General features: G+C 44.5%; 1 protein-coding gene across 1 annotated transcript in view; it reads left to right on the plus strand.

Moving 5' to 3' along the window:
- Positions 1-24,720, plus strand: part of PIKFYVE (phosphoinositide kinase, FYVE-type zinc finger containing) — a 3,858,188-nt gene that overhangs the window by 353,302 nt on the left and 3,480,166 nt on the right. The window contains 1 exon segment of the mRNA XM_044075403.1: positions 2,306-2,603. Within this exon segment, the coding sequence (XP_043931338.1) occupies positions 2,306-2,603 (298 nt within the window).

Below are 24,720 nucleotides of genomic sequence, written 5' to 3' on the forward strand. Positions count from 1 at the left end.
GCCCAGTTATTGTACCCGGGGTATAATTTGTAAATTATCTTTGTGTTCCTACTACTGAATTCATGTCTTCTGTGCCAAATGTTTTCATAAATGTCTTAAGTGTGTCCTCCTTTCTTGTATTTTTCATTCTCGATCTTCTTGATCTTCTTGATACATCATCACTATTGCATATCAAGTTCCAGTCCCCACCTAAAAGTAGTATTCCCTGCTGAAAGCTGACTATTTGTTCCAAAATTTTCTTAAGCTCCATAATAGCAGTTTTTGCTGAAATGTAAATCCATGCCAGTGTAATCATGTTTGCTTGCTAGTAGCCCCTTACTGTAACAAATATGTCTATTGGAGTCCCTGAAACAATCAGCATTACTCCCATTCTCCTTTGTCCCTGATATTGTGCTGAATATCCATCTTGAAATCTTTTTTGTCATTTTTGCATGGTCATTTCTTTCCAAATGCGTCTCCTGCAGCATTGCTATGTGCAATCTGTGTTTCTTAATTTAATTCACTTTCCTTTTTGTCTGTATCTGTAAGGACATTTGCATTACAAAATAGCATGACTAGAGCAGCCATTATGTTAAAAATCTACTGTTCCCATCTATTGTACGTGACCATTTCTTGAATGTGTATTTCCAGCTATTGTCCTAGATGCATGCACTGTTTGGCAGGCTGATCTTTTATGTGGCTATTTATCTTCATTTGGCATATGTCACATTTTTCAAGATTGTTTTTTTTGCTTTAACGAAAAAAGTTAAATATATTTTAAGAACAAACCCATCCCTTGTCAACTTACAACAAATACATAAGTATGTACATTTTCAACAAATGAAGTTCAGATCTCTAGGTAGAAATAATTGTTCCAAATTGACAGCTGCACCCACAGGTATAACCTAATCTAAGTTAAGGTTACTTATGCTAAAGCATATGTTACAGCCTGCGTTCCTGCTTAGACTGATTTGCTGTCTGATGTCCTTCTGTCAGTGTTGCAGTATTCTTTACATATGGGTAGTATTCCACTATTCGATCCAACATCTGGCCTGTGTACAAAAGCTTCAAGCTACAGCCTGTACATGGGACATCGCACTTAAGCTCCTAGAATGTAGGAGCCTGTCTGCACTTAGTCCTCAGAACTTTTTTGCCACCATTTGGAAAGGTTGACTCGAATGTTTGGTCTGCCATTGGAACAGCGTTTTGTTCTTCAGCTTCAGATAAGTACCCCATTGGGGGTTTATTTCATTGCTTCTGCTTTTTGTTATTGTTCATGTCATCCAGAAATGGCAAGTGTAGGTGTGGAAAACAAATTCCACACAAGGATAGTCACGAGCTCTGCTTGTTTTGTTTAGGGCCTACCCATGACCATTGACCCTGTTCTGTCAGGCCTTTGTCCCTAAAACTTTAAATAGTCATCTGTCAGCCTTAAACCTATATCTAGAAAACCAAAGGGTTAAGTGTTTGGCTAGGGAATTGATGGAGGCTTCCACAAGTTCCTCTGAGCTGTCCTTGAAGTGGAAGGTAGGCAAAGCTAGGGCCGAGTCCTCTTCGGCTACGCCTTCTCACTCCGACATACCCCTTGAGGTTGATGAAAACCTGGAGTTACAGTCTCAGGTAGGGTCTGTCTCTCGGTGGGAACTGCAATGGAAGCTGCTAGGAGTGAGAATCGGACCATGTCCGAGGCTATGCAGATGTCCAGTTCAGACTATTTAGGGAACCACGGCTACTTGTTTCAGAGGACTTGGGAACTGTTCCACTCCCAAAAAAAGAGAAACAAAAAAACTGTAGAAATCACAAAAAAACAGCCAGAGTGCAAGCTAAATACTTCTTTACTGTGTTTAACTGTTCCACTCCCCTTGCAAAAGGAAGCTCTGGCTGTTAGACCTATTTCTGCCCTTCCTCCTGCCCTAGAAAAACTTGCCAAAAAGAAACGAAAAAAAAAACTAAGCATTCCACAGTACCTAGTACTCCTACGTTGGACTGGGACTGGGAGGTTTTCTTGCCAGGTCTTAAGACCTTGATGGCCCTTAGGCCTAGGACTTTGGCCTCTCCTATTTCTGGGCCTGTCTTATCTTCCCCTGTGCTGCTACTGGGTTTCCAGGAGTCTTTCTCCACCCTTCCAGCTCAGGACTCTGATTCTGAGGGGTCTTCCTCAGATGAAGACTGTTTAGCTTACTCCACTTGGATTCCTTCCCCTTGGAATATGCATCTCCTGAGGAAGAGTCCAGTGGGGAAGAATCATCAGTGGAAGAACTCTCCTTTGGGGAAGCAGTTAATAAGATGAGGGAATTCTTTAAGTGGGATTCTTCCCAAATTTCAGAGGAACAAAAGCGATACTATGACTTAATTCATGTGGAGACCCCTGCACCTGCAGCTGTCCCTCCAGTGCTATCTGATTTCCTAGATGCCTTTGCATCAACTTCCAAGACCCTAGAATCGCAGGCACCAGCTCCTAAAGACATGACCATTTCTTTAAGGTCCCTGAAGATTGCAAATTGTTTATTTAAATGCTCTTCAGCAGATCCTTCTGTCATTTCTATCACCTCAGATAAATCCTCTCCGGTTGTTCCTTCTACAAAGTTGCTTCCCTCAGACAAAGAAAGCAAAATTTTAGAAAGGTTAGGAAAGAAGGCTTACACCTTTTCCACCCTGGCAATCGGAGCCATTTATTACCATACTCACATGTCTAGGTATTGTCTAGCTTTGCTCTCTCAAGCTTCTTAGGCCCTATCCCAGCTTCCTGATTCAGAAGTTAAGTCCTTATGTCTTTCTCTCTTGGCTACATCTTCACAGGTCACTAGGTATCCCATTAAATGCAGCTGTGATGTTGTAGAAGCTTCCTCTAGAGCTGCAGCTTCTTCTGTTCTTTGGAGATATTGGTTGCGTCTTCAGGCTCTCCCAGATGACATCAACACAAAATTCCTTGTTGCTCCCTTGGACAAGTCTGCTCTTTTTGGTAAGGCTGCTGCAGAACCTTTTTAAAACTCTGAAGGAAAAAGGTAAGGAGCTCCAGGATTTAAAGCACCTGTTAGTTTCTCCGGTTTCTAAATTTCATAGGAACTTCCCTGCTAAAACCCCTTTTATTAAGAAACTCTCTAGGTCTTCTATTTCTTCTGCTCCCTCAGGTTCTAGGGCACATAAATCTGCTAGGAGACCTCAGCCTAAAATGGCAACTTTGCTCCATCTCCCCAGCAGCCATTTCAGTCCAGACAAGGCTCTCTGTGACATACATCTCCCACTTCCAAGTCATACTCCCGTCTGTCAGTCTTTCCCTTTTAGCGTGAAAGAAGATCAGTCAAAATTCTTGGGTGATATCTGTTATTCCAAATGGTTACTTTTTGACTTGGAAGTCTATTCCCCCCTTTCATGCAGATTCCTCAACCTCCCTTAGATCAACTGCATCTATTTCCTCTGCTGCTAACTCAGCTTTCTCTCTAGGCAATCATTCAGCCTGTCCCTTTAAATCAGCAGGGAAGGGGATTTTATTCCAGGATGTTCTTGGTCCCAAGAAAAGGCTGTCCTTGGAGATCCATTTTGGACCTTTCCAAGTTGAATACCTTCATGGTGGTGCCTTCGCTCAGGATTCTGTCCCTACAGTCTCTTCTCCCTATACTTCCTCCTCAAGCATTCTTAGCTTCGCTGGCTCTCAAGAATGCTTAGCTGCATATTCCTATTCACCCTCTCTTCAGGAAGTTCTTACATTTCTCTGTGGGTTCTTGGCACTTTCAGTTCTCTGTCTTGCCTTTTGGTCTTTCCACTGCTCCAAGGGTTTTGACAGAGTCTAGCTCCAGCTATTACTTACCTAAGATTAAAAGGTCTTCAATTTTACTCTTAATTCGACGACCTGCTTTTCCTGGCCAGCTCTCCAGGTCTTTTGCTTAAGCACCTGAATCTAGCTATTACCTTTCTGCAAGACTTTGGGTTCACAATCACAAAAAATCTACTCTTTCACGCAGTCAGGGTCTCATTTTCTGGGGTGCAGGTTTGGGACTGATTTGATGGTATTTCTTCCTTTAGAGAAAGCTCTTTCTGTCATAGCTTTGATGGAATCACTTCTAACTCTTGTCTTCCATCACTGCCAGGGAGTTCCTGAGACTTGTTTGGTTCAAGGCCTCTACAATTCCCATGTTGCCTTTTGCAAAGCTTAACATGGGAAAGTTCTAGTGGTTTCTGAAAACAGTCTGGTCTTAGCATGCTTATCCATTGAAAAAAGAACTAGGTTGGTGAATGCAGCAACTCTGTCTGAATCCTGGATTTACCCCTTCAGATGCCTCAACCAGTACAGGAACTTTTGACAGATGCCTCAGACTTAGGATGGGGAGTAGCTTTTGCTTCCAGAAAGGTTTAGGGCCTTTGGTCCCCCTCTCAGAGTTGAGAACACATCAATGTCAGGGAAATGAGGGCACTGATTCTAGCCTTACAGGCCTTTCACCCTGTTTCTTTCAGGACCCCCCTCAAGCTCCTCACAGACAACACTACAGTACTTTGGTACATAAATAAGCAGGGGGCACAAAGTCTTATCTTCTCTGTCACTTAGCCATCAAGGCATTTTCAGTACAAAGTCTCACTGCATGCAGTTTACCTTCCTTTGGCTCAGAACTTGGTGACAGATGCATTAAGCAGATCCATGACACAATCCCATGAGTGGATACTTGATAAGGATATGTTCCTGAATCTAGTTCACTGGTGGGGTACTCCAGAGATGGATCCATTTGCCTCCCCACATAACTTCCTCTTTTCTGTGCCATGATCCCTCATCCTCAGGCATGGAAGGTGGACACACTCTTATTCTCATGGAAGGAGATGTTTCTTTATGCATTCCCCCTTTCCTTTGATTCAGAAAATCTAGTTTAAAATTCAACAGGACAAACCAAAAATCTTGTTGGTACCCCTTTTTGGCCAAGGCAGCATTGGTTCCCTTTTCTGCATTTAGCCAAGGGCCATCACTACAAGTTACCCCACTGGATGGACCTACTTGCTCAGGAAAAGGGGTCTCTACTTCACACACACATTTCTCAGCTCTTCACCTGACCGTATGAATGTTCAACTTTTGATTCATTTTAGGCACCTGTTTTTTCTAAGGACATGTTTCGGGTTTTGCATGAGGCCAGGAAACCCAGTACTAGGAAGTCTTACATTTCAAAGTGGACAAGATTGTCTATCTGGTGCCATAAAAGAAAAATGGATCCCTTTTGACGGATATACCTTTGGTGTTATCTTACCTGTGTGAGTTACTTAACAGTGGTCTTTCTTACTCTTCTACTAAGGTCCACTGCCTTGTCTACTTGCCTGCCCTTTTCTCCTCCATTGGCTTCCAGGCAGGAGGTTAAGCTTTTCTTGAAAGGCATCCTACACATGAATCCTCCCAGGAAACCAGTTCCTCCTCCTTGTTATCTTAATTTTGTCCTGGAAAAGTTGACTCGGGCCCCTTTTGAACCAGCGGCTTCTGCTTCTTTAAAGCTTTGTACTTTGAAAACAGTACTTCTGGTTAGCTGTTACTTCTGCCTGAGGGTTTCTGAGATTCAGGCATTAATTGCTTAACCATCATTCCTAGTTTTCCATAAGGACAGAGTTTCTTTGAGAACCATTCTGTCCTTTATGCCTAAAGTGGTCAGTGATCTTTCCCTAAATCAAGCTATTCAATTGCCTATTTTTTCCCCATCTCCACGATCTCCTAGTAAAAGAATTTTGAATTTTCTATGATAGACTAATTGTGCCTTTCTGTCCCAGGGCCCTTTGTTTGCCTGTTTCTAAATAAACTATCTCTTCATAACTTTCTAAGGCCATTGTGGTTTGCTATCATTTTTGTGGGAAATCCCTATCCTCTTCTGTTAAAGCACATTCCACTAGATGTGTTGCATCCTCGGGGGCTTTCTTCAAGGGGCTAGTTACTCCATCCATTTTGGAAGCTGCCACTTGATGATCTCATACCTTTACAAAATATTACAAGTTGGATAATGTCTCTAGGGCCAGAACAGGGTTTGCCAGAGCAATCTTGCATGGATTCCTGGAAAATGTTTCTGCTTGATCTCTCTATGTTCCTTCCCCCTCCCTGGCTTCCCTTTCAGCTTTGGCACTCTCCCATGTGTAAATAATACTGCAACATTGAATAGAATAGTTGTGTAAAATCTTACAATAACCATAGATGTCCTCTTCTATGTAGCAGTTTTCTATCCAACCTGCCTTCCCCCTACATCTTGCTCATTCTTTGGGTGACTGTCTCCTTGATCTTCCTTTGGAGTTTTCCAAATGGGGCTATTTTATTCTGAGGATTATACGTGCAGACGTCCCTTTTATGGCTGACGTTCTAGGAGCCTACGTGCGATGTCCCATGTACAGGCAGTAGCTTGAAGCTTTTGTATGCAGGCTAGAAGTTGGGTTAAATAGCGGAATACTACCCATATATAAAGAATACTGAAACATAGAAGCGAAGGACGTCTATGGTTATGGTAGGATTTTGCACAACTATTCTTTCCTCCTTGGCTCTATGCCCCTCCCATATGTGAAAAACAGCTTGTATGCTTTCAGAGAATATTCATTCTAGCCCTAAGAAAAAGTGCACTGCCTACCTTTAAATAAAGCTAAATTGTACACTGTTTTATTAAATACATTAAAGTATTAAGGATGCTAAAGAAGATAGGATCTCTTGTTCACTTAACATAATTTCATACTATTTATTACTGAACAGCTTCCCATTGTACGTTTAAATCTTGCATTTCTCTTGGCAAAGAATGTTTAGAACTCTTAAGATTAGCTGTTTGCAGCTGTAAACAGAAGAAACAAACAGATGAACCACCAGTAAAACCAGTGAACTTCAAAGATAAGTATATGTAGGAAAGAAAAATCACTGGAACCAAGGCAGCTAATGCAAACCACACTCCTTTTTATGTAAAATAATAAAAACACAAAAGTTTAAAAACTTTCCCCCAGAGGACTTCCTCGAATGTATGAATGAACTAGTATAAGAACAAATGAGTAGGTTTAAATAGCAGTTTAAAATCACATGACAAATGCAATTAACATATTCAAACACAGTTCTCTTTCTCTCTCAATAAAAGTTTTAAAGAGACAGTACCATTCAGACCTGGTGAAATATGAGCCTTCAAGTGTAATATTCTGCTTTTTCAGTTTTGTGCAGTATCTCCACCTCTTATGTTCTCAAACAATACTTCTAATATCCTTAATTTAAAATTATGCTGCATTCCTTGCTCAAGTTTGTTTAAAAAGAACATTAGTAGGTATAGCTCTATTTATTTCTGAAATGTGGCTAGATAACCTCTGGTTAGTCTTACCTACATAATAACAGTTACACTGGTCACATTTAACTAGCTATACTAGATACCTGGCATTACAATTCCCTTATGCTTTAACTTCAACCACTTTACCAGTTACAGGATGAGAAAAAGTTTTACAAGTCTGTATGCCCTGGCATAAACTAACTCTATAACAGAAGAAAGAAACTGTTGCAAAAAAGAGTAAAATCCCATGATTGGAGGAACTCCCTGGTTAGTCTCGGTAAGAAGCTGAGATCCCTCATAAAGTCCTCCAAAGCTAGTTACGAAAACAAAATTGCCACTGATTCTAAAGACAACCACAAAAGCATTCTATAGCTATGTCAAGAATCTCAGTGGCAACACTCAGATCTGTTCTGAGTTGCAGCACAGTGGCACTAAATATACAAAACCAACTGATATTGCCAGCATCCTGGCAGATGGGTTCAGTGCTAAGTTTACCTCTCTCACCCCCTAAAGGGCTCATCTCTATACCGGAAGAATGCAAAGTTCCTGTAATCATGGCTGCACAGGTAAAAAACACACTATCCAAAGCCAAGAACACAGCATCCATGGGACCTGACAACTTTCCAGGCTGCATTCTACATGAACTACAGAATGAATGGGCACCCCACCTAAGCACCATGTTCAGTCATAGCCTCACCTCAGACTTTGTCCGCAATGAATGGCTCACAACGACGGTTATCACACTCCACAAAGGGGGAGTCACCATGGACCTTGGGAACTACTGCCCCATTAGCCTAACTAGCCTGGTTTGCAAGGCCATGGAACTTATCATGGACCTTATAAACAAAAACATTGGTAATCTCCAAACTCTGGACCCCACCCTGTTCAGGTTTGTAAAAGGCAGGTCTTGTCTCCTAAACCTGATATATTTCTTTGAAGTGGTCACCAAAGCTGTAGACGAGGGTAAGGTGGTTCACACAGCCTATCTAGATCTCTCCTCACATAGTTGGTAGTTTACTGAACACCGAAAGTGTGATAAGGGACCTTGGGACAAAGGAGGAAAGTAGCCTCTCCTTTGATTATCACATCACCACAGTAATCAGGAAATCCTTTTACCTGGCACACCTCATCACAAAAGGTTTCTCATCCAGAAAAAAAGATGCCATTGTTCCCCTCTACTCGTCACTTATTAGACCCATTATAGAATACAACGCCCCTTTTGGTATGTACATCACAAGACATCTACAGCAACTGGAAAGGCCACAGAAATACCTCACAAAGCGGATTACCTGCCTCAAACAGATGCCCTACGCAGACAGTCTCAAAAAACTCTAGCTTTACTCCGTCACATATCGCTTACTCAGAGGCGATTTCTGCCTAACATACAAAGCTATGTCAAACCCAGAGCTGTTGGACATGCTCCACTTAAAGAAATCCCAAAACCTCTGAGCTACACGCTCTGGGGACCTAAACCTTGTCACCACAATAAATAGAACATGCTGGAGGGATAGATTCCTGTCCCGGAGACTTCCCATACTCTGGAACAAACTTACTTATCTGTCAAGCAAAGCTCCTCATTAGCACTCTTCAAGAAAAATCTTGATGATTGGATAGGAAATAGAAAAGTCACCCCCGGGGATCACCTCTGGGGCTCTGTTAGACAGGGGCACAGGAAAATAATTTTCTTGGTTGGCGAAAGCCATGGTACCTTTTTGGCTAGACTTGTGTAGGCCCTAGGACCAATAGCCTAGTACCTGCCTATGAATCTGTGTTTACAAAAACACAATTACCACATTTATATTTGCTTCTTTTAGTGGAATTACTGGAAAACCAGTAGTTGAGTTGTTCTTAATGGCACAACATAGGATGTGATAGTGTTCAATCTCGCCGTTTGTTCTTACACATGGGTTCGGAGCCGATCCTCAGCTCCGTGCCGGCCTCTTGCAAGCTCTGCATCGAGAAGAAGCTCGAGACAATCTAATACCCACAATCCCCCTCTGCCTTTACCTCAGATCTAGTTTGCCGCTGCTGCATACGCATCGTTGGGAGCTAGCTCGAGAGTCTAAGCTAAGATATAACTTTATTTTGTTATATTTTATTAGGATTCTATTTCTATTTGATGTTTTTCAGTGTTATCTGTATGATTGTGTTGTGGTCTCGTTGAGTTATTGGTACCGTTAACTAATTTTATCGGTTAAATATTTTTCGGGGCCTACACCCTTCATAATTTACCTAGTTGAGGAAACTTTATACCGGATTTGACAATTTTTATCGGATTTGACAAACTTTAACGGATTTGACTATTTTACTGGATTTGTCTTTCTTTCCTATAATGTCTGAGAAGGTGAAGTCAGGTTTCAAGCGTTGTCAGTGTGGCCAGAAAATGTCAGTCACTGACAACCATAGTTCCCTGCCTTGGCCCTCTCCACTTACAAGAGGACTGCTCCATCTGTCACTCTTTTAGTGGGAGGGTCATGACAGATAGGCGCAGGAAACTAATGGACAGAGGTCTATTGAAACCTTCTTTCCGGGAGGCTCTGGATGCTTCTGACCAGGCATCGAAGTCCTCTAAGGAATCAAAGACGAGCCCAAGTCATCGGCTCCGAGCTCTTCAACAAAGGTTAGATCACCGGTTCCACAGACTTCGGGCCGAGTGTTCAACTGGTATCGGTTCCTGAGCCTCGAGTCTTGGAACCGGTGATGGAGCTCCTCCTCGACCTTATTGAGGTCGGCTCCGTCTTCGGTTCCTTCGACCCGTTCTTCCTCCAAACTTTCGGATATCGATGTGGATCGTGGTGCAGAAGTTATTGGAGCATTCCTCTCCAAACTTATTTCGGTTTCCACCCAGTTGGTGTCGAAACTTGAAGGCCTCCTGTATCTCCATCCATTCCTCCTCCGAGACCGATTCAGTCTTTGGAGCCGGAAGAGGCTGATCTACTGATTATGGAGCCCTCGGGTCCAGAACCATCCTTTCTCGGTCTGTTCCTCTCACCTCGACTCCGGACCGATACCGGAGTCTCGGAGCCGACGGTCTGTCCTTGGTTCCGGGGCCGAGTCGAACCGACGTGTTCCGACTCTCCCTCGGGCCTCGGCGGATCGATTCGCCCTCGGGTCGATGCCTTCGTGCCCGTGTTGGGATTCTTCCCATTTCTTCGAACCGGGGACTCTTCGATCGGGACCCGGGGCGCTCGACCTGATGAGGAAGGTGTTGTCTACCCAGACAACCACATCAGTGGAAGCAACCTCCTCCCCATAAAGGGCCGTTGTCTTCATCTGCACCCACGGCCACATCCAAGCGTCGGGCACCAGTGTCTCAGCCACCCCTGGAGGGTGCCCCCTCTTCCTCCGAGGCTTCTTCGGATGCTCCCCAAGAAGTCCCTAGGAAGAGATTGTGTAAGAGGAGACACTTGGATTCTCCACAGGAATCCTTGACATCTGATACTGACTTAGATGAGTCAGAGGGGTCCCCTAATTCACCTTCGGAAGATGTCTCTTTTCGGACATATTGGAGATCCTGAAGCAGAGAGGTGACTGGCAGTCCCTTCCCCTTCTGAGGATGAGTCAGTTCTGCTGAAGGCATTTGGTGCTCCTCCTCCTGGGTCACTCCGCCCTAATGGAACTAATTGCTCAAGGGCGTGGAGGCTCCTGACACAGTGGAACCAGTTCCAAGGAAACCTAATAAATACATCACGGCACCTCAGGACAAGTCCTACCTTACAAAAGGAGTTCCAGTAGCTATGGTGGTGGCAGCAGCCACAAAAAGGAGATGTCGGAGTCTTCTGTCCATCCTCCTAATAAAGATTCTAGGACGATGGATAGATACGGGAAGCTTTTAGTTCAGCGGCTTTTTCCATGCGATCCCTGAACTATTTGACCCATTTTACACGCCTACAGAGGGATCTAGTCAAAGAGTTGGGAGATACCCTCCAGGGTACTACCGATGCAGCTGTCTCAGAGAAAGTGACAGCGCAACTTAATACCCTAACATCCATTGTTAACTCGTCCATGAGGCTGATTTCAAGGTTCGAGTAGGGCAGCAGCTTCAGCGATTGCTCTTCGCAGACAATCCTGGATGCGCTTATGCTCCTTTGGAAGCCTTCAAGTCTTCCTTTACAAACGCCCCATTTGACGGTGCCACTCTTTGGCCCCAAAGTAAAGGAGACCCTTACCCGTGTGAACAGGAGGGAAAGACTCTGTCTGCTGGAGTCCGTTTTCCACCCCAACCAGACCATACCCCAAAGGGCAACGCGGTGGAAAAATGTGGTTTCAAAACCCCAAGGATCTTTCCCAGGCACACAGGGTGATGCCCCTCTAGAGGCAGAGGAGGGGCAGAGGTGGAAGACGCCACCCTGGCGGCAGAGGGGTCCGCAACATCAAGGTGACAGGGAGACACTCCTGGTAAACCTTTCCAGCACTCCTGAGAGGAGGCCCGACTGTCCTGCTCTGGAGGCAGTCGGGGTCGCTTAGCTTTATACCCTCAGGCCTGGCAAAATATAACTACAGACAAGTGGGTAAAAGCGTGGTTACCAGAGGTTACAACATACCCTTCCTATCTCATCCCATCCCAAAGACTCCCAGATGTACCGCCCCATCTGTGAGAGCCAGCAGCTATAGAAATTTCAAAGCTGCTAGAAAAAGAGTCATCCAACCAGTCCCAGCGGACCAGCAAGGATTCGGGACTTACTCAAGGTTCTTTTAGTTCCAAAGAAAACAGGGACTGGAGGCCCATTCTGGACCTAAGCTACCTCAATACCTTCGAAAGAAAAGTTCGAATGGTCACGCTTCAATCGATCCTTCCATTCTTACAGAAGGACGACTGGATGTGCTCAATAGATCTGGAGGATGCATACTACCACATCAAAATGGCCAGGGCATCCAGAGATCATCTGCGCCGGCTAGGGGCCAGTCACTTTCAATTTCGAGCCCTGCCCTTTGGTCTGACCTCAGCCCCCAGGGTCTTCACCAAATGCATGGCAGTGGTAGCGCCTCACTTGAGACGCCAGGATTCCAGGTGTTTCGACGACTGGCTCCTTTCTGCCACCACCCGGCCAACTACTACAGGCCAGAGACTTTGTTCTTCAACTGTGTGTTCACCTAGGGATTTCCGAACTTCGGAAAATCCTTACTTCAGCCATCACAAAATATCTTGTTCATAGAAGCAGAATTAAACACACGCCAGTTGACTCTGAGGCTTCCCCAGAAAGGATATTATCACTTCAGACTCATATACGCCTTCTACTCTTGTCAAGGAAATCTCCTGCAAAACTAGTACTGAAGGTGTTGGGCCTCATGTCAGCCTCCTTATTGCAATTCCCTGGAAGGCTGCACATGAGAGTCCTACAATGGCTGCTGTTTGCACAATAGTCGTTTCAACAACTACCTCTAACACACGAGATTCTTATAACAAAGACATGCAAAAAGATCTAAACTGGTGGCTTCAAACGTGCAACCTTTCCAAGGGGAGACCGTTTATGCTACCCACGCCCACAGTTACGGTGACCACGGACGCTTCCCTGATAGGGTGGGGGGGCATCTTTCAGGGACACAGTCCAAGGCGAATGGACCAATTTGGAGTACAATCTGCACATCAATGTTCTAGAGTTGAGGGCAGTGTTTCTAGCGTTGCAACACTTTGCTCCCCTTCTTCCTCTAGGGACTATTGCAGTTCAGACGGACAACATGTCGGTAGTCTGGTACATAAACAAGCAGGGAACCAAGTCCTATCAGCTATGCAGAGAGGCCATGAGAATTTGGCAGTGGGCGGAGTCCACGGGTCGCTTTCTAATAGCAACGCACATCCCGGGTCATCCAACGTCATAGCCGACAGGCTGAGCAGAGCAATTCTGTTACCGCAAGTGGTCTCTAAAACAGTCAGTGGCGAAAGGATTTTTCGCGTGGGGCCAGCCTTCCTGCGATCTGTTTGCATCTCCAATGAATGCCAAATGCAGGAGCTTCTTTGCCCTATTACCCTCCAGGGAAGTCCCCAGGACGCACTGGTTTACGATTGGGACTCCTGTACGCATTTCCTCCATTTCCTCTGATATCAAAGTTTCTCCAGAAAGCCAGGAACCTACACAGGACGATAATCCTCATTGCCCCATTCTGGCCTCACAAATTTGGTTTCCCTTCCTGAAGATACACTGCATTCGGGGACCCTGGATTCTGGACCCAGAGCCAGACCTATTGACTGTCAGGGGTTCCCCATCCCGCCTCCTGTCCCTCCATCTAGCAGCTTGGCTGCTCCAATTCCCAACTTAGCCAGGTCTGATCTTTGTCACCAGCAGTCCAGGGTATATTGGTGGCTTCGCATAAAGCTTCCACTACTAAAACATATGCTAGCAAATGGAAGCGATTTGTATTCTGGGCGAATACACACCATGTGGATCCCTTTATAGCTCCTTTGAATAAGATATTAGAGTTCTTAACGGACTTATTCCATCAGGGTGCTTCTCCTGCTACACTAAGAGTTCAATTGGCTGCCATTTGCAATTTCCATGTGGAAGAATGTGGAGCTCCTGTTATGGCTCACAGACTTTGTAAAGCCTTTTTAAAAGGAGTTTTTCATATTAGACCACCGGTCAGATCTCCTACGTCACCTTGGAGTCTAAACTTATTGTTATCTAAATTAATGTTGCCCCCTTTTGAACCTGCCTCTTCTTGCCCATTAAAATTTTTATCCTGGAAAACTCTCTTTCTAGTAGCCATTACTTCCGCTAGGCGAGTATCTGAACTTCAGGCTCTCTCCATCAAGCACCCTTATTTGATCTTTCACTCTGACAGAGTTTCTCTTCGAACCAATTCATCCTTCCTCCCTAAAGTGTGTTCTATTAACAATATTAATCAGTCCATTGAATTACCCACTTTCTTCAAAAACCACTCCAACAAAATGGAATATATGTTACACAAATTAGATGTTCACAGACAGCTAAGATTTTATTTGGATAGAACAAAAGATCACAGAAAAACAGATCAACTCTTTGTGGCTTTTGCTGATAGCAGGAAAGGACTTGCAGTTACCAAAAGAACTCTTTCTAAATGGTTAACGGATTGTATAATCTATGTCTACGATTCTTCAAATCAAACCCTTTTACACAAACCCAAAGGACATTCCACAAGGTCAGTGTCTACATCTTTGGCTCATGCAGCTCGCCTGCCACTGGATGCTATTTGTGCAGCTGCTACTTGGTCTGAGCCACATACATTCATTTCTCATTATAAGGTAGACAAGGTTTCTAGGGACAGGGCAACCTTTGGTTCCACTGTGCTCAAGAACGTCCTCCCGTGAGTTCCTCAGGAACAAGGAGCTACCATGTGTAAGAACAGATTGAACACTATCACATATAGAAGTTATGTCCTTACCATAACGTTCCATGTGGAGTGTTCATCTCGCCTTTGTTCTTACAGTCCCACCCTCCCACCCTTAGGAAGAACGTTCTTTGATGCCTGGCCAGGAGCATTCTGCTACTGTTACAATATTGTGTACATAGTTGGCATATATATATATATTTATATGTGTCTGTTTGGTATATATATATATATATATAGTTGTGTAGATTCTTTCTGTACATATGTGATGTAAGCATGAATGTGCTATTCTGTAGATTGGTTTGCTTGCAAACTAGATCTGAGGTAAAGGCAGAGGGGGATTGTGGGTATTAGATTGTCTCGAGCTTCTTCTCGATGCAGAGCTTGCAAGAGGGAGCCGAGGATCAGCTCCGAACCCATGTGTAAGAATAAAGGCGAGATGAACACTCCACATGGAACGTTATGGTAAGGACATAACTTCTATTTTCGAGTTTTGTGTTTCTCTTATGTGAAAATCTAAGTTGATCGGTGACAAAATTAGTTCTGGGACATCCTGATGTACGTGCCAGTATTTACATATAATCTGCTTAACAGCAAAGTTGTTTTTATTGTAAGTCAAAATACATCTGGCAATACTTACAATATGTTTGGTATTATTCATAGCATGTTTCAAGGTATAGGTTTTGCTAAAGAATTTCATGATCTAATCTCTTTTCGTGCAGCCTTAACTTCACCCTATTATAAACTGTTTCTATAAAATCTACTGTCATGTTTTTAATCTGCTCATCCATAGAGTTGTATTTAGCTTTGCTACTCTTAGTAACTGGTTATTCATTACATTCCTCAAGGTGAACTGAAGGTGCATGCTAGTTCTGTGTAATAAACCATTCCTCTTAACTGGTTTCTTTTATAAACAAGTATCAATAGATCCTGTCAGATTTTTACAAATGGTAATATCTAAAAAGTTGATCTTATCTAAAAAGTTGATCTTATCTAAAGCAAAATATTTTTAAAACTCAAAAATTCACGTTTTTGAAATGTACTCATAAACTAAAAACATTTTCATCTCCTCTCCATACAGTTAATAGGTCATCTACAAAACAGCGGTAGAATAAGACATTTTCAAAAAAGGGGTTCTTAGAAGATAAAACTAGCTTGTGTTCCCATATGTGCATGACTGTGTTTGCAAATGTATTTGCAACAGGTGTGTACCCATTGCTACACCTGTCATTTGCTTATACATTTGTGTTTGGAACAAAATTACATTATTCTGAAGCACTAGGGATAAAATTTCACAAAGTATTTATGTAGTGTTGCTCATACTCTGTATGTAAACTCCAATAAAAATTCTTCAACTGACTGTGTTCCTATATCTGTCAGTATAACTGTGAATAAACAGTCAACGTCCACTGTCACAAAAAACAATCTTAAGTTGTTTACACTCATATAACTTTATAGGGAGTCATTTGTATCCCTTAAAATAGTACCTGTTCTTTCAAAATTCTGTCTTAATTGTAACCTCAAAAACTTTGAGGCTGGTTCTGTTACCCAACCATGGCCTGAAACGATGGGTCTCATTGGTGAAGTGATAGTAGATTTATGGAGCTTTGGCATTCCATAAATAACTGATACCCTAGGGTTTTTTACTATCAAATATTCTAGTTAACCTTTATCTTTTCAATACACAAGTCATGTAAACTTTTTAACACATGGTTAACAGTAACAATTTGTTCATGTTTAGTAACCTTAACATAATCTGTAGCAGAGAGCAGATCAATCATAGTACTAGAGTAATAAGGTGTATCCATAACTACTATTTCATTGCCCTTATCGGCGGGTTTAATTACTATATCAGTGTTATTTATCAATCTTGTGATTGCTGCATACTCCTCTTTAGTAAGATTGTAAAAAGAACTCATTTTCTCTTTTGTATACAGCACATATATCTCTTTCTACTGCACATTCAGATAGCTTTACTACATCATGATAAAAAGGCACAAAAATACTAGAACGCCTAAAATGTGAATTAGCAGTATCATCATTATTCTGAAACATTATTTTTAAATTAAGCGCCCTAACAAAATATTTAAATTTTGAAATAGTCTTATCCTCACGAATGGGTACTCTGTTCTGACTGGCAAAAGTCTCCAAGCAAGATCTAAGGCTCGAGTTCCTCCCCAGATCTTGTATGCCGCGTGGTCGTTTAGGTGAGGTTCTTTGGCTTGAGCATGTAGGAGAGTTTAAAACGTCTTTAAGGTGCAATTTTTCCGTTTTTTTCTCTTGGATATTTTAAGTTTAAGTTTAGACTTTTAGGTAATAGATTGGGTAGTTCCTACCTCCCTTCCCGCTTTCTTTGGTTTACTTTATAGTTCAACCCTCCTCCTAAGTATGGTGTTTGACACCATTTCTCTATCTTTAATATTTTTTATAGGTCCTGTCTAACTGTGGTAGCGTTATAGCTTTAACTTTTAGGTTACTCTTTGTAGGTTGTTAGTGCACTTGTTGTAGCAGTCATTATGTCAGAAGCCGTCCGGCTTCAAGAGTTGTTCTTCATGTGGGCGCAAAATACCCAACTCAGACAGCCACTTGAACTTTGTATATTGTCTCGGGGCCGGCCATCTCTAGAATGAAGGCTATATCTGTGCTGCGTTCAACCCTCGAGCTTTGGCCGACTGCCAAAACAAGCTTTTGTCGAAAGGCATCATCCAGGGAGGCCCCTTCATTTCTGGGTCCTCTCCCTCCTCTGTCTCTCAGGAAGGCAAGAGGAAAGCCCTCCCCAGGAACTTCTCCTTCTTGCTGTCTGAAAAGGCCTGAGTCTTTGGATCATAAGTCTCCAGATCTGAGATTGGCCTCTGCTGTGTCGGATTCTAGGTCTCTGGATCCGAAAGTAGGATTCAGGCCTCCTTCAGATCAAACACCTTTGGATCCGTCAAAACAACGAGTAGACTCTGAGCCTAAGACTTCTTTCTGACCGTAGTTCAGATCCAATGTGTTCGTCGGATCCTGTACTTTTGCTGGATGAACCACCCCTTCTGACTCTGAACTCTGATCCTAGTGTGGTGGCTTTCCCCTGTTCAGCTGGTGACATGTGAGAGATGCAACTATATAGACCTCTGAGCCTAACCTCAGGTCTGAGGCACCATAGGGTTAGTCTAAGATCCAGACCTGGATCCTCCACTAAACCCACTCACTCCTCCGCATCTTCTAGGTCCTGTAGAAGTATCGTACCTGCAGTCATGGACAGAATGATTGTGCAGCTTCTTGAGGGCCCTAATGGAAATAGGGTTGCTGGCATCTTCAGCCCAGGACTGTTTCCCTTCTCCCAACCCAACTGGTTTCGGGACTCTGTTTCAAAGTTTCAAAAGACTTTAGGGAGATGTCAACAAAGCAGGCTGTTGTGGTGCTGTTGACTCCTCCATCAAGTCAGACTGTAGTGGGTCCCGGTCTCGGGATGTTTTCGCCAGGTCCCTGGGCAGGAGGTCTAGTCTGGGGTTTTGGCATTGGACAGCTCGGGTCTGGTACTGTCTGGGAGACCGGTGGCCGGGGAAAGTTCAACCGCTCTGTTGCAGATTGTTTTGGCTCCCACAGGGGAGGGGTTGGCTTTCTCTACCCCATTGGCCTTCCAGGTGGTAGGGGGCTCTCTCCACTCCCAGAGACTTTTCTCCCTCGCTGCTGGGTACTTCGCAACCCGTCCCTGTTTTGGCACCTGATCCTGTTCATCCTATGTAGGGTCAGCCACCCCGAGGCCTTCAGATGGCATCTCAACCCCGAGGGGTCCCTGCCTCTTCTGAATCCTCCCCTGAGGAGGATATGTCTTGGAAGAGAAGTGTAAGAAGAGGCACTTGGACTCTCCTATGAAGTCTTTAACTGAGGACATGGACTTCAATGAGGGAAACTGGTCTCCCCCGATCTCCACGTGATGTCTACTTTGGAGACATCCTTGAAATCCTAAAACAGAAGGGGGGATTGTCTGTCCAACCCCCAACTTGTGAGGAATCCATTTTTCTGACAGCATTTGGGTCAGGGCCGTTTATGTTCTGGGCCCCCCCTCCCCTCTGAAACCGTTTTGTTCTTGCACATGGGTTCGGAGCCGATCCCTCTGCTCCGAGTCGGCTGCTTTTCAAGCTCAGACTCTGAGAAGCTCGAGACCTAGTGTATATCCCATGATGCTCTACTGTAAATCCGCAAATCTAGTTTGCCGCTGCAACGGATCTGCAGCTCGTTGGAGGAAGCTCGGGCCAGTGACTTAATTTTTTCAATATTATTAGAAGTTTTTCTATAATAGTATTATATATCATTAAAATTAGAAATGTTATCTATAGTATTGGGCTTTTGCCTGTTTAACTCTAGTTTAAACATTTTTTTTTTTTGAAGTAGTTCTATTCAGGGCTGTTAGGCCTCTCTTTTCTGTTTGGGCGTGACAGGGCTCTGTCGTGTGTGTGTGTGTGTGTGTGTGTGTGTGTGTGTGTGTGTGTGTGTGTGTGTGTGTGTGTGTGCTCTCCTTTATTTATCCTTTATAATCTGTGGATATTTACTTATATATATACTTACATTATATCCTATAACAAGTTAGTTCTGAGTTAAATTAGTGTTATAGTAATATTTACACTGTTTTGTTGTTATACTTAAAATTCAGGGACCTGAATTTTTATTGTTAAATATGTCTCAGAAAGAAAAGTCAGGATTCAAAAGGTGTGGGTGCGGTCAAAAGATGTCGGTTACAGACAACCACTCCACCTCTGTGTACTGTTTAGCCTCTGTTCCACCTACAAGAGGTGTGCTCTATCTGCCACTTCTTTAGTGCCAGGGTTCTCTTGGAAAGGCGCAGGAAGCTGGTAGATAGGGGACTTCTGAAGCCTGATTTTCAGGCTACTTTAGACAAAGCCAACCTCTCTTCCAAGGCTTCAAAGGGGTCAAAGTCTTCCAAGGGATCCTCGGAGCCCAAGTCACAGGCTCCGAGTTCCTCTACTATGGTTCGTGCATCGGCTCCACAGCCTTTGGAGCCGTGTATCGATCCTCTACCTCTGAGCCCAGTTGTGGATTCGATATTGGAGACTCCTCAGTCTCCAATTCTTCAATCGATACCACCTTCGACCCATCCCTCGATGCATTTTTCGAGGCTTTCTGATGTGGACCTGGACCAAGTGGTTAAGAGGCTCTTAGAGAACCCGGCCCTGGCCAAAATGCTGTCCACTTCAAGCCACTCTGCTTCGAAGCCTGAAACCCCAGCCATAATTTCTCCCCCTCCTCCTCCGAAGCCTCTCGAGTTCTCGGAGCTGGGGTAGGCGGAATCTATGTTGGTAGAGCCCTCGGAGCAGAGGTTTGATCCACCTCCCTCGGCTCTATCGACCTTGATCTTCTCTGTTCCGACTGGGGAGTCTCGGGGCTGACTGTCCCTCGCTGGCTCCGGGGTGGAAAGTCTAACAGATACCTCTGTTCCGACCCTTCCCCTCGGGGCTTTGGCGCAGGTGGCTTTGACTCGGTTCTCTGGATAGGAGCGGGGGGGCCTCAGTTCGGGGAGAGCTGCCGGCATCTTCGGAGGCGACAGACTTCTTGGACCGAGATTCTGGTGCCTTCGATGCCATGAGGAAGGTCATGTCTGCTAAGACCACTACCTCCTCGGATCTGTATTCCCCTCCCCTTAAAGGGCCTCGTTCTACCTCTTCCCCACAGGTCCCCACCAAGCGTCGAGATCCAGGGCCTCCGGTATCCCCATTGGGCAGCCCCTCTTTAGGGACTTCACCGGATGCTCCCACCGATGTACTTAGGAAGAGACTGTGCAAGAGGAGGCACTTGGATTCCCCACAGGAATCCCTGTCATCGGATACCGACTTGGAGGAATCAGAAGGGTCCCCACGATCCCCCTCAGAGGATGTCTCATTTGCAGACATTTTTGAGATCTTAAGACAGAGGGGTGATTGGCAGTCCCTTACCCCTACTGAGGGTGAGTCTGTCCTCCTGAAGGCCTTTGGATCTCAAACATCCACCTCCTGGGTTACCCCGCCCTTCGACGAATTGATGGAGCTGGTTGCTTGAAGGGCGTGGGAGTCCCTGACTCAGTGGAACCGGTCCCTCGGAGGCCCAACAAGTTTATTACTTCCCCTACTGATAAGGCTTTTCTTACAAAGGGAGTCCCGGTTGATGCAATGGTGGTGGCGGCAGCCACCAAGAAAGAGATGTCTGAAACGTCGTCTTCTGTCCATCCTCCTAATAGGGATTCTAGGACGATGAACAGGTATGGGAAACGCATATTTAGTTCTGCGGCATTTTCAATGAGGTCGCTCAACTACTTGACACATTTTACGTGCCTTCAACGAGATCTCCTTAAAGAGCTGGGAAATGTTCTCCAGGGTAACACAGCTGATGCAGTTTGAGAAGGTGACTGCACAACTCAACACCCTCAATTCGATAGTAAACTCATCCATGTGACTCATTTCTTATACTGCTGATGGATCGAGTAGGGTGGCAGGCTCAGCGATAGCTCTTAGGAGACGGTCCTGGATGCACCTTTGCTCCTTTGTGGAAGCCTTCAAATCTTCCTTCATCAGTACCCCATTCGATGAGTCCGCCTTATTCGGACCCAAAGTTAAGGAGACACTTACTAGATGTGAACAAGAAGGAAAGACTCTGTTTGCTGTAGGAGTCCGTTTTTCCACTCGAACTAAACCATACGCCAAAGGGCAATGAAGTGGAAAAATGTGGTTCCGAAAACCCCAAGGAGCTTTCCAATCCACACCTACTGAATACCCCCTCTAGGGGCAGAGGAGGGGACAGAAACGGAAGACGCCATCCAAATGGCAGAGGCGGTCCGCAAAACCAGGACGACAGGGAGCAGTTCTCTGGTAAGCCCTATCAGCGTTCCTGAAAGGAAGCCCGGCTATCCTTCCCTGGAGGCAGTCGGGGGTCGCTTGGCTCTATACCCAAACGCCTGGCTAAACATTACAACGGATTCTTGGGTGAAAAGCATCATTGCCAGAGGTTATTACATTCCCTGTACAAAAATCCCCCCCCCCCCAATGTGTACAAGGATTCCAGACGTTTCACCCAGTCTGAGAAAGCTAGCAGCTATAGAAATCTGAAAACTACTAGACAAGAGTCATTCAGCCAGTCCCGGCGGACCAACTTACTCAAGGTTCTTTTTAGTTCCAAAGAAAACGGGGGACTGGCGGCCCATACTGGAACTCGGCAAACTCAACACCTTCGTCAAGAAGGAAAAGTTCCAGATGGTCACGCTTCAATCGATTCTTCCGATGTTCATCGTGTTTTACTGCTGCAGTCATCACACTTGGGTTATTGTGCCGTCAGGCGGTCCTGCAGTCAGCCGAATCCCAAAGTCTTGGTCCGGCATCGGTTGTCGTCGCTTCTTCCCTGACGTCAGTGCGACAGGGGGATAAGAGGCAGCCGATGCCATTTTCTTCAGTCTTTCTTGCCGCGCGGTGCCCGAAGCAGAAGCAGTTCGCAACTGCCGGTCGGCTAGCTCCTGAGATTTTCGAATCGAATTTCAGCCCAAAGTCTTCTCTAAAGCTAAGTACCTCGTTGGGAAAACTTTTCTTGCCTTAGACCGATGTCAGACAAAGTTAATAATTGCATTTCTTGTGGGAAGCAAATACCTCATAAGGATTTTCATTCTTATTGTATTCCTTGCCTAGGCCCAGACCACGACGTCTCTGGTTGTCGGTTTTGTGCTAGGTTCAACAAACATACAATTAAGCGTCAGGCAGATTTCGCCCGACATTACTTTGGCAGAAAATTTAACTATATCATGTCGTCGGATCAACTGACATCAGCAATGATTAAAAAACGCAAGGATAAGGACAGGCAACCAAGCCCCTCGTGACAAAAGGCCTAGACTCAGAGAAAGATTATCCTTCCTCTGACTAAGCATCCATTTCCTCAGCTAACTCTGAGGACCAGGATTATTCCTTCCCTCCTTATGAAGACTCAGATGCTGAAGAGTCCATTCCCTCTGTCTCCCCCCCTGAAGACTACTCTTTTCGGGAAACTTTGCACACCATGAGGGAACACTTCCACTGGGAAGCCAAGATTACTCTGACTCTAAGAAAAGACTCCGTGAGTTTCTTCTTCTTCCACAGCATAGACCCCTTGCAATTCCCCCAGTTTTAGACATTTTGGATGATGTTTACACCAAATCTAATCTAACCCAGATTCCTTACCTCCTGCACCAGCTAAACCAGACAGACACTACCGAGTTCCTGATTCTCATAAGTTTCTATACAAAAGCCCTGTTGCAGACCCCAAAACCATTTCCCAGGGTCCCAAAGGGGTTAAGGCCTCTACTGCTAAGAATCCACTCCCTTCTGAAAGAGATTCCAGAGCATTAGAAAGATGGGGAAGAAAGTGTATACGTCTGCCACTTTGGCCATGAGGGCCTTAAACTGCCAATTCCACATGCTAAAATACCAGCAGTACTTGATTACACAGTTAAAGCAGAAAATGATCCCTCAGACAGATCAACCTGTTTTCAAAGAGATGCAGGATTTGCTGCACGCAGCAGAACAGGTGGGAAAGCATACCTTGCAGTGTGGTTTTGATTCATTGGAAGCCTCATGTAGAGCAGCTGTCACAGGATCTGTAATACGTAGACATGCTTGGCTAAAAGAGCAAGCCTTACCAGAACATGTCAAAGCAAAGTTATTAGATGCTCCATTGCAGAAAGATGTGTTATTTGGTGTCAAAGCAGAGGAAGTTTAAAAAAAATGGAAGAAAAGGCAAAATCTATGCAGACAGTTAAAGATTTTTTCACAGGTACAACCTCCTCGTTTCAGCAGAAACTGGCCATCAAAAACTGGTCCTTTCCTGCATCAGACAGACCCCAAAGGGGTAGATACAGACACCCAAGGGGCAGAGGCCAGCCACAAGGTTCTTTCAGGCCTAGACAATGGCATACAACAACTCAGAGTTGGAGACAAAAGATCTCAACCCTTCAGTAAACAAACACAATGACTTCCCTCTTCACCTGCCAAGCAAAATTGCCCTGGCAGCACTTTTGGGAGGAAAACTGGCTCTATTTCCGCAAAATTGGCGCATCGTAACAAAGGACAAATGGGTTCTGGATATTATTACCCGAGGCTACAGATTTCATTTTCAAACTTTACCACGGATGAGAGGCATACTGGTAAAGAACATGCCAAATCTGCCTCCAAACCAATGGGCAGAGGCACAAACGCAAATTTCAGCTCTCATGGATATGAAAGCAATTCAGAAGGTACCTACAAAGGAGCAAGGTCAAGGTTTTTACTCAAGACTATTTCTAGTACCAAGAAAGGACAAAGCCTGGAGACCCATTTTATACCTCACAGTTCTAAACACATACCTGGAGGTACCCAAATTCAAAATGCTCACACTACAGCAGCTTCTTCCCATGCTGGGCAAGGAGTCGTGGCTGGTAACGTTGGCCCTCAGAGGCATACCTGCATGTCCCTATCAGACAAGATTGCAGAAGATACCTCAGATTTTTGGCAGGTACAATGCATTATCAATTCTCTGCATTGCCCTTTGGCTTATCTACTGCGCCCAGAGTATTTACGAAATGCCTGGCATCAGTAATTGCATACTGCAGACAACGGGGAATACAAATGTATCCATATCTGGACGACTGCCTGAGCCAAGCGGACAGCAAGGCCATTCTATTACAGCATCTGGCATTTGTAACAAAGCTGCTAAATTGCCTAGAGAAACAGTAAACAAAAAGAAGTCAAAGCTAATACCCTCACAAGACATAATATTCCTGGGTGCCAGCTTAAATACAGCGGCCCAGATGGCTTATCTCATGCCGGACAAACAAAAACAACTGACTCAATACTTCAAAAAGATGGCAACTTTTACCCAGCTCACTGCAAGGAAAATCCTGCAGGCTTTGGGGTTCATGGCATCCTGCATTCAACTAATTCCACATGCAAAGCTGCATATGAGGAAATTACAATGGTACCTGAAAAGTGTATGGACTCAACACAGGCACAGCCTCGAAACAAGTATACCACTCATTCCCTGCCTTCAAAAAGAGTTCCTATGGTGGGCTCAAGTATGTCAAATAAACAAGGGTCTTCCTTTTGTCTTACCTCCAGCAAACCAAACTATGACAACAGATTCTTCAGACCAAGCCTGGGGAGCACACATGGCAGGACAGTGCATACAGGGCAAATGGTCTGCAAAACAAATGCATCTACACACC

This window comes from Protopterus annectens, chromosome 6.part1 (genome assembly GCF_019279795.1).
Source record: "Protopterus annectens isolate FY-2018-M chromosome 6.part1, PAN1.0, whole genome shotgun sequence".
Taxonomy (NCBI): Eukaryota; Metazoa; Chordata; order Ceratodontiformes; family Protopteridae; genus Protopterus; species Protopterus annectens.